This window comes from Myotis brandtii, unplaced genomic scaffold, assembly GCF_000412655.1.
Source record: "Myotis brandtii unplaced genomic scaffold, ASM41265v1 scaffold653, whole genome shotgun sequence".
Lineage (NCBI taxonomy): Eukaryota > Metazoa > Chordata > Mammalia > Chiroptera > Vespertilionidae > Myotis > Myotis brandtii.
Window position 1 is genome coordinate 431,852 of NW_005370535.1, and position 10,862 is coordinate 442,713.

The 10,862-nt window shown below is 44.7% G+C and overlaps 1 protein-coding gene across 2 annotated transcripts in view; it reads left to right on the forward strand.

Annotated features, from left to right (window-relative positions):
• The window catches only part of VAPB (VAMP (vesicle-associated membrane protein)-associated protein B and C), a 42,805-nt gene extending 37,292 nt beyond the window's left edge, over positions 1-5,513 (forward strand). For both annotated transcript variants that reach the window (XM_014528808.1, XM_014528807.1), the window contains exons 5-6: positions 1,396-1,572; positions 4,062-5,513. In XM_014528808.1, the coding sequence (XP_014384294.1) occupies positions 1,396-1,572; positions 4,062-4,220 (336 nt within the window). In that variant the 3' untranslated portion in view covers positions 4,221-5,513. The remainder of the gene's footprint in view (positions 1-1,395; positions 1,573-4,061) is intronic.
• Positions 5,514-10,862: the final 5,349 nt, after the last annotated feature.

Genomic DNA, 10,862 nt, shown 5'->3' on the forward strand with positions numbered 1-10,862 from the left:
GCTGTCTGAGGGGTGAATCCAAGGAACGGCTTCTCTCAGGCTTCCGCTCACTTTTCTCTTTGTGTAAAACCAAGGGATTGGCCTGGCATGGCCCTTACTTGATTCCAGTTGAAGGCAGAAGACTGAAATGCTAATATGGAATCCCTTCAACCTAGTCAGAAAAACTTAAATTGTATTAAAAACACAATTTGAAGCATAGGCAGAGTATTAGCTACCTTGGTTGTTAATAGCTGAGACCTTCTGAGAACATTACCATAATGACACCCAGGAATACTCTGGATCTGTGCCAGAACTACTTAGTATGTTCTTTCTGCACAGTCACTGACATGACCATTACTCTGTTTCTTTGAATTGCACATTATGTCCTGGGAAGGTCAGTTTTGGAAGTTATGAGACCTGTATTCTGGCCCTAGCTCTAGCTCTGTGATACATTAGCTCTGTAGATTGGGGCCTTGCCTTATAGGGCCTCACTCTTCTCATCTGGAAAATAAAGGTTGGAGCTAGATAGGTCAGTAGAGCTAGATGAGTAGTTCTAGATTACTACTTGGAACCCCACCACCCAGGACAGCTCTCCTCAGTACACCTAAGCCTCTACGCCAGGGGTCCTCAAACTTTTTAAACAGGGGGCCAGTTCACTGTCCCTCAGACCGTTGGAGGGCCGGACTATAGTTTAAAAAAAAACTATGAACAAATTCCTATGCACACTGCACATATCTTATTTTGAAGTAAAAAAACAAAACGGGAACAAATACAATATTTGTATTTGCATGTGCCCCGCGAGCCGTAGTTTGAGGACCCCTGTACTAAATAATGATTGGGTTACCAGTGAAATCCCCCCCCTCCCCCCGCCACTGACACATCCCTAGTCAGTCTCAAGATGATGCCATAACACATGGAAATGGGGAGGGGGGCACATGTAGCTTTCCCAGATTGAAATATTGCAGACACTGCACTCATTCCACCTTCATCCCAGCTTCCAAGCTCTAAGTTTATGAACTAAATGCCCTCTGTGTCCAGTCCTAGGATGTTCAGATCTTCACGGTGACAGTAATTTGTGGATAAGAGTTCCTGTGCTTGTACAATTACCGCATGCTAATTTTTGCATGGTGGGAGTCTGATGGTACAGTACATACAGACTTTTCCTCCTCCTCTGAAGCATTAGTCTCGGCTGGACTTTGTTATTTGCCCTTCTCCATAATTTCTGGGGCCCAGTTGCTTTAGATTATTAATATTAAGATACTAGATGAAGTGATCCATTTTTAAATAAACGTGACATCTTGCAGTGTGGATAAAAGGCTGCCATGTGTGGTGTTGCTGAGAGCTACTTTACTTTGCATAAAAAAGTCCTTTATTACATAGTTGGTGACACTTGGGCTTTCATTTATTTCTGAACAGCATGATGTAGAAATAAATAAAATTATATCCACAACTGCATCAAAGACAGAAACATCAACGGTGTCTAAATCTCTGAGCTCTTCTTTGGATGATACTGAAGTTAAGAAGGTGATGGAAGAATGTAAGAGGCTGCAAGGTGAAGTCCAGAGGCTGCGGGAAGAGAACAGACAGTTCAAGGTAACAGCATTTCCTTTTCTGATAATCTGAGAAAGGGGGCTTCTTCCCTAGGATCTTGGGGAGGGAAGTTGATGAACCCCTGAATTTGTAGGCTTGTTTGTGTTTGCACACTTTTCTCCCAGGGAGAAATTCCATAGCTTTCATCAGTTTCTCAAAAAGGCCTTGAACTTCCCCTTCCCCCATCAAGAACCTGTGTCTATTTAAACTCTTGTCCCCTGGTGTTAAAAACAAACAAACAAACAAAAAACAAAACCCCTCTCACCTTCCATTAGTGTAAAATGAATATAAGACATAAAAAATAAAGCAGCAGTGGTTATGTGGAATTTACATTTTCAAATCCCATTTCATCCCCACTGGAGGAGAATCTCTTTTTGAAGAGAGTAGATACCGACCTCCATTTTAACGCAGGCATAATTCTGACTTTTGAAGATTCTAAATGAATCTGAACATAAAGCCCTTGTTACACTATGAGCATGGCGATGAGGTTGGAGTTGTCAGAGTAGGTGGAGATTGTGGAAGGAGAAACCCGTGTCCAGCCATGGGCAAGATGGCTGGCAGTGGTGCTGGAGGGTCAGGCTACACTGGGTGGTAGAGGAAGGAGGCGGGGCACTGCTCTCGCCTCGGAGGCCTGTGGTGGTGTGGAAACAACTAGTCAGACTTGAACTAGCTCTGAGTCTAGTGTGTGTTAATCACAGCATCTCCTGGACCTCTTTCCCAAAATACCTCTGCAGCCCCTTCCAGCTTTAAAAGTGTGTCTGTTCTAGACACAGTAGTGAAGAAAACACTTCTGATCATTTGATCAGAGGAACTTTTGTTGCAGCTTAAATTTTGAGGCTGACCTATTCCCTTCATCTTGGTTGTGCCACCCAAGCATGTAATAGGTTTTCGCTCTCTAACTACCACAGCACTCGGTTCTCGTAACAAATTCATTTCCGCCGACTCTTCTCTTTTATTCTGACAGTGTGGTCGGTCTAAAACTGTCAGTGCCTGGGAAGCGGCACTGTCTTCTTTTCCTGAAGAAGTCTTCATTGGCCTCATGCCGTGGAATAAATTAGGAAGCTGACTTTTTACTCTTTGGCTAAAAATCTAAGATACGCCTAAAGCTTCTTCTTGAGTATATTTCTCTTTAGAAACAGAGTTCTGTGCCATTTAAAGTGATAAATAGGTAGAAATAGCTTCTATATAAACCCAATAAAATAAACGCTGTATTTTGCTGTGCCCATTTTTTTTAAGTTAATCGAATAACACTGGTCATTTATCACACTGTGCATCGATATTGGCTATGTCCCATGAGCAGAATATCTTTAAAATATTATCAGGCCAATCTTGACATTAGAAGATTCTTTATCCTGCCAGACACTGATTTCTTGTTTTGTGTTTTTTCATTCTTTTATTTGGCCAACAAATTTCCGGCCCTACCGTGCACCCAGCACTGTGGGTACAAATGAGAGCAGTCCTGCCCTTGAGAAGTTACCTGAGAACAGAGAGACATAGGCACAAACTTTGACATAGAGTGACAAGCAGTTCCACAGGTACATGGAGAGTCGGCTTGGTGGGCTGGCTGCTGCTTGTCTTCAGGACCTGATAGGCACTAGGTGGATGTGAAGGAATAGAAGGAAAAGAAGAAGAGAAAGTGCAGCTGGTTTGTGAGTCCTGGGATGAACAGATGGGTCATTTGCCAGAGTTCTAGCTGCAGAGTATGGCTGTGTGGCAGATAGGAAGGCTTTGGTGTGTGTCCTGTGTAGGGATGTAGGGCTGGCCTGGGACAGGGAAGGAGGAAGAAGGGCCATTTCCTTGCACACCTGTTGGTGGAGGAATGTAGCCAGGTACCTTTATATATAGGAAAAGCAATGTTGCCTCTTCAATGGAAAATCCATGCACCAAGTAGAAAATATTTGAGATGCATGTATCAAGTTGAGTCACATTTTAATATTCCAAATTCATGTTATTTGAATAATGAGAATCCAGCAGTCTACATGTAACTCATCAAATACCTGTACACAGCTCTGCATTGGAAAACTTCCAGGTCCCCTGCTTCCAAGTTTCTTGCGATTTTTATATTCCTGTCTTGAGAGGTACCTATTATTTCAAAAACTGATGACTTCATTAGGGAAGCCTGTTCAATAGAGGAAGGAAGGACAGAGGGGTTGGGGTTGGATGTAGGTGAAGAAGAGCAGCTGGGAGACATGGCCAAAAAAGTGGGTGTGTCCAGACTAGACCATCTTAAGAACTTTTTTCTATAAATCATGGGGAACCAAGGTGTGCCCTGCTTGGATTTGTGGTGCAAAAATGTGTAGGATGGATGGAAGAAAAGAGGGGCTTCTGATATTTTTTAGTGTCCTCAAATCAGCCCCCTCCTAGGCTTCAAAATGAGGAAGTTGGACCACATCATGGGGTCTGAGTGTGGGTATGAAAGCCCCCTGCTAAACTGTACAGCTGACTCTGCTTCTGGTGTGTGGATTGTCTGAAACGTGCATTTGCTCCCTCAGGAAGAAGATGGACTTCGGATGAGGAAGACGGCGCAGAGCAACAGCCCCATTCCTTCATTGGCCACGGCAGGGAAGGAGGAGGGCCTCAGCACCCGGCTGCTCGCGCTGGTAGTCCTGTTCTTCATCGTCGGTGTCATCATAGGGAAGATCGCCTTGTAGAGGCAGCATGTGGAGGGGGGTCGATTGGATTGATGGATCCGCCATATCATGGGATTTAAATTTACCATAACCATGTATAAAAAGAAATTATGTATGATGACATCTCACAGGTCTTGCCTTTTAAATTACCCCTTCCTGCGCCTGCGAGTGCACCCATACACAAATGTAACACAATGTAACAATCTTTTAGAAAGATACAAATGCATAATACATGATGGGGAAAAGAATGATCTTTGTTAATGATAAAGGAAGCCATGATTAAATGGTAATGGCATGTTGTAAATGTCATTTTAAACATCCGTAGCCTTGGTCCATGTCGCTGGTTACCTCTCTGAAAACACGACTCTCTTCCTTGCCTGGGTGCCGGCCTGGGAGCCAGAGCCCAGCGTGGTGGGAATACCATCCCTCCACAGTTAGCCCACGCTGCTCGCTCGCTCCCAGGCTTCTTGTCCGTGTGATGCCTGGGCCATCAGTTCCTTGGGACTGATGAGCAGAGTCAGCCGCCGAGGAGAATTGTGCTGTGGCGGCATGGGCAGGGTGCTGGACACGGGTGGGCATGGGCACCGACTGGCCCATACTTTGGAAGGAAAAGCCAGTGCTTTGTTCTCTTAAAGGGACCAAGCTAAATTCCTGTTGGTTCACGTCGTGTGATTGAACTGTATTCGGAGATGTTTAATGCATATTTAACTTATCTAATGTATTTCATCTCATGTTTTCTTGTCACAAGATTATAGTTAATGCTGTGGCCTAAAAATCACCTGTGCTACATAATGCCGCAGTTGAAGCTGGCATATGGCCAGAGGGCTGTGGACTCTGCATACGCATATACAGACGTGTGGTTCATTTGAATGTTGGAGAACAGCAGCCAGGAAGTATTTTTCTGTGTAAAAAATTAACTATCAGAGGGAGGAAAATTTGTAGTAGCAACAGTAAACTTGATTGTACCCTTTTTAATGGAGAAGAGCAGCCGATCTTTTATATTGCTCTCTCACTGCCCACCCCTCAGCCAGCACTCACACTTCCAGCACAGGAACCCCAAGCCTGGTCCTGATCCGACCTTACAGGTCCAGCTGGGGATCGGGCAGTGAGTTAGGCAGCAGAGGGTTAGGCGAGGGAGTCAGCCGCCGGGGCAGGGAGGGTTGCGTGAGGGGCTCTGCAGGTAGTCCATCTAGCACGTGGTAACTGAGAGTTTGACTGTGGAATCATTTTATGCCGTAAAAGACCAACCCAATTCTGTTTGACTATGTAGCATCTTAAAAAGAAAAAAAGTAAAATAAATCCCCAAAATCCAGAGTTCTTTTGTCATTTTGTCACATTTGCTATATGTGAGGAATTATTATTTTTATCATAATCATTATTATTTTGTCATTGGAAGGTTGATTTTAAAATGTACCATACCCATGAGAAAATATATGTTTAATTACACACACACACACACACACACATTTGGGGTGTTGGCTTCAACTGCAAATATAAAAATAAAATTGCTGAACATCGTAAGCCCCGGTCTCCCTTGCCCTTCCATTGCTTTGCCTGCCTCTCAGGGCAAAGAAACCTTCCCTCTGGGTTGAGGAGCCCTGCAGAAGAGACTAGAGGGAGGTGCACTGAGATGGCTCTAGTGTGTGAGTGGGTATAAAAGACAGATTCATCAACAGGAAGACAGTTCTTAGAAGCCATATACCCCGAGTCCTCTTCCCCCGAGTCTGGCTGGGCAGCATGGCCCGAGGTTCTGGCTCTGGTGATCTGGTCAGGACCTAGCCTGGAAAGCGGGAGTCTGGTTAGTCAGTAACTTGCTGTCTTCACAATAAGGTCACTCCGTGTCCTGAGTATGTCCTGCACCTGTCGCACCAGTTGCACTGAGCAGGCAGCCATGGAAGGCTGCCCGTTGTAAAGGAGTCTCCGTAGTTTTCCCATGTGGGTCCTGGGAGTGAGCTGCGAGGCATGTGGACTGAAATGTGTCAGGTGTGGGCCCACAGCAGACTAGTCCTTTTGCCTCCCGTGCCGTACCTTGGAGGGAATTGGAGTGGTTAGGAAGGCCGAAAATGTCCCGTGGCTCTGGAGCAGGGGCTGCATACTTGCTCTTAAAGGACATGGCTGTGTGTTCCAATAAAGCTTTATTCACAAAAGCAGTTTGTTGGATTTGGCCTTTGAGGCTGCAGTTTGCTGGTGCCTCCCTAGGGTGACTAAGTTCTTAGAGTGCCTGGGAAGCCTCTGTTTTGGGTCTTTGAACGTGACAGCATTTCGTGGACATCTGGAAGCAGGTATTCAGCTTCTTAAGAGTATAGGCATTTTGTAGCTAAAAATCAAAATTTTAAATCCAGAGTTGTCTCTTTTTTCTAATTAAACATCCTGTAAAATCTCCCTCTTAGAGGTTCGAACTTGGGGAACACGTTACTTTGTGGGACTTTTTGGCTGAGTGGGAGAAGGGAATTCCGCAGTGAGGGTAGTGGCAGGGAGATTGGCTGTTCTCTGAATTGGCCTGGTCAGTAAAGAATGTGTCACAAGAGAATGTGTGAGGGAGCCAGCTCTGCTAAGGTTTAGGGGCCACTTTAAGAGCCGTAACACTCAAGAGGTTGGCCCTGGAGAAACGCACATTTCGGGGGCCTTTTCTGGAAAGGGAAAACCGAGAATAAGGCAGAGATGTGGATGTGCACGGTCCTATCACATGTTCTGTTCTATCCGGCGAGGGTGGGAGTCAGAAAATCGAAATAAACGGTCACAGAACGAGGCTGACGTTGGTTGGGGTGCTGGCCAGGAACGGAGCTGGGCACTGCAGGCAGGTTGGCCACTGGTTCCGTAGCACCTCAGAGCCTGGTGCCCTTGTTTTAGAAATACCCACCATGCAGTTCGCAAGTACTGAGATGTAAGCAGTAACAGAGTGCCATAAATTTTTATTGATCGCATTTTTAAATGGATAATTTAAGCTCCCTTGGCACGATACAAAAATACCTCTTGAAGAGAGCAGACTAAAATTTGTAGGTGTGAGGACCCGGCTTTAATTTTTTCTCTCCTAGTTTGCATGTTTTCCCTCATTAGTCTTTCTAAACTGCTGGCACCAGCAGTAATAAATACTGATAAAATCAAAATTGATTTTTACCAGTGGACAGTTTATGCCTAGAGAGATGGCTTATACCTGCATAACACAAAAGGGGGAAAATGAAGAACCTCCAGTGATCCGTGTAAACCTAAACGCTTTCAAACAAATTCTAGGAACAGAATTGCTATTGAGAGATACCAGTGCTGACGGTGGCGAGTCAGACAGAACTGAAGGCAGTGATAGCTCAGAGCTAAATAGCCTTTCAAATTAATTTGAAAACAAGCCGTGTGTGTGTGTGTGTGTGTGTGTATGTGTGTGTGACATGTATCATATGTAAGTAGCTTCCCATTTTTCCAATGGTGCCTATATTGTTTGCACACACAAATCTCTGTATTTGCAAACTCTGAATCTATGCCAAAATGTAATACCATTTGTCATTTTTGGTTCCTTTTCTAGAGAACTGGCCCATTTACAAAGTTTTTTTTTTTGAGTGTGTTTTTTTTCTGGTGTGTTTGTGAAATTCTCGGTTTACAAGAGAAACGTAAGGAGAAAAATGCGACATGGGCTGCAAAGTCACCTGAACACTGGAATGACCTTGACCTCTGAGACTGAGTTGGCAATGGCCTTGGATCCCAGAGCAGCCTCCCCTCCCCCTTTCCTTTGAGCCCATCTGGCTAGAGAAGGCGCAGTAAAACTATGGAATGAATCAAAAGTTAGGAGTCCTGCTGTTGCTGAAATGGAGTAGGACTTAATCCTAGCCTGAAGAGTATGTGGGTGACTACGGTTCATAGTATGCAGATCCGATCAGGCCCTTGGGGCCCCCCTGTACCCCATGTGAAGGGCCTGAATCACTGGGACATTGTCTCAACCTCAGAGTCACACAGGTGACCTCAGGGAAGGCTGTGGTGAGCTAACTCCCCATCTCGCACTGGCGGTATACACCTTTATGCATCTGCCGCCCTCATACCTTACGTAGTTGCTTTACGAGAAAGTGGGTAGAATCAGGACTTTCCTTCTGATGGTTTTTGGTTTTGGAACTTGAACACATGTCAGACAGTGAAGAAATGCGTTTCCATCTTCCCAGTGCCTGCAGCCTCTGCCACGTGCTCCTGGAAATGAGTCTGGGGCTTCAAGGAAGCAAATGAGCAGTCTGTCTTGGGAGGGAGGGAGGGAGGGAGGGAGGGAGGAGGGTGGTGGCCCAAATTAACTGGGAGCCAGGACAGCTCATTAGAATGGGCGTCACAGGAGAGGCCTGCCAGGGTTAGGAAACAGCCAGCTGCTGGTCTCCGCTCTCCCGAATCAGGTTGCATTTCTCCGGGAAATCGCCAATGGGAGCCAGTAATAGCAGGCCTGATCCGGAGCATTGGCCCGGAGGCAAACCTGTGAGGCTGGGAAAGTAGATCTCAGGCCAGATTCCCAAACCCTGCTCCTTATCCGAGTCCCACCAGCAGCAGACAGCCTCTGAGACCATTAGTTGGGGCGCATAAGGCCACCCCCAGCTCAGGTCGAGAGACTCAGACCTTCCTTTGAGGGGTTGCTTGACACCACTGACAAATAAGGTTTTGTTTTAATTTATTTTCATTACAGAGATATTTTGAAAAAATTTAGAAGACGTGTGCTCACATGCACGGCTGTGCATCATAGTTAAAAGTGAAACCATGGAGGTGGATGAGAGGCTTCCCCATTAATGTAATTACTTCGGATTTTTTTCTTAATGGAATTAATTCATTAGAAAATGTTGGCATCCGATCCGTAGGAAAGGAAGACAAAGCTAGCAACAAAAATATAGCTATTATCTCACTTGCCATAAATATTTGCAATTATGATACCTTGGAATGCTGCCACGATATGGATTGCTTTGATTAAAAGATGTCAGTTGAATAAAACAGTACGGGGGGATAATAGTTTTCTGCTACTAGATAAATGCTAATGTTTATTTTTAAACCCGGAAACATTGATCCTGTAACAATGCCCCGTTACAATTACTTTATTATCCTTGGGGGTTGATGTATATTTAATCATTTGGCTAATGGATGTGAGTGCTGTCCTGAGGCTGGCTCGCTGTCCCGCTTGCATTCTGATGAGCGGCAGGAGCCCCCCGGGCTGCTCAGGTGGGGCAGCTGCAGATGGGGCTGCTCAGGTGGGACTGTGGCTCCCGAGCTTCGTTTCACTGGTATCCAAAGCCAGGTCTGGCTGAAACCAAACGGATTACCCTTTATTTTCTGTTTCCCTTCAGTAAACACAGACCAGGGGAGACAAATCAGCCATCTTAACACAATTTCATTAAGGCTTCGTGCTAACAAGGACGCATCGCCTTTCGCAGTTGAAGCTGATGATCAATGAGCTTGCGTGTTGCTCACCTTGATGTGATGGCTTTCCATGTAACACCCAAAGGGCTGGTTCTTTTTGCCTGCATTCCCATCTTTCTTTAGGATTTCAGAAGTAAACTAATTTCAGCTGCTACCCTCTCCAGCATTCATTTAGAAATTTTTTTCCCCATTGACCCTTTTACTTGGAATCAAAGATCAGAATTGATTGTCTAATTCTGAGACCACGTGGACAAGAACAGCTTCTTGCTTTTCCTCATTTACTTACTCATTCAGCAAACATTTATCAGTTCACCTTCTCTGTTAATTACCGTGGGAGATGCCAAGAAATTAATCAATGGGAGTGATTGGTTTTTGGTTTTCATTTGTAAGCAATAAGGTGATCCAAGCTTATACATAGACTAGAAAAATGCATTTTGCTCTCATATCTGTTGGTAGTGTTTTCTCTTTAAAGACCGTTTATAAACTGCCATTTGGAATTTCCTATAAGAAACTCAGAATGATCTATTTAAATGTTCCCTTCGCCTCCCCTCTCCTCTTTGAGTCAAGAAGTATTTTATTACGTCCTGCTGTCCTCCCTGCTTTACATCTTTTTGTCTGTCTGGAGAGATCTCCGCAGCGTGTTTTCATTGTGACTTCAATGTACATTAACATTTGGGGAATTTAGTGTTTTAAGGATGTCTTAGAATGCTTTAGATTGCATATTTTTTCTTTGATGTATTTTAAGTTGAATATCCTATTTGGACATGGGATTCATTTTAAAAGTTGGTGCAGGAAAGGATTCTCCACCGTCATACATTCTGGTTATTTGATATGTAATCGGTTGGAGGTTTTCTGGCTAACGTGGCATTTGCCAGAGGGAAGGAGATGTATTTCCACTGTGTCCAAATCCAAAGAGACATGCACAGCGTGCTCTCACATGTTCCGTGGCAGCCCGAAGAAGCCTGCCCTGCCCAGGCACAAACTTTTGTACTAGTAGTCTCTGTGTTATGTTCAATAAACTCTGCTCTGAACATATTTAAGGGATGCTTCAGTGTAAAATTATTTTGAATGGATGGCTTAAGAGCCTTGAGATGTGCTTTAGAGAACATTCTAGAGCCCATCACTACTCTGCCACTGCTGCTTAGGAACAGAAAATTGGTTTAAATGAAAGATTATAGGTATTTTGTGCCAGAAAACAGACTTAAGAGATGGCTTAGGTCATTTTTCTGATGAGGAAACTCTTGCCCAGAGAGCCATAGCTTGGGGGCCAGGCCTCACTTCCTGGGTGGGCCACCT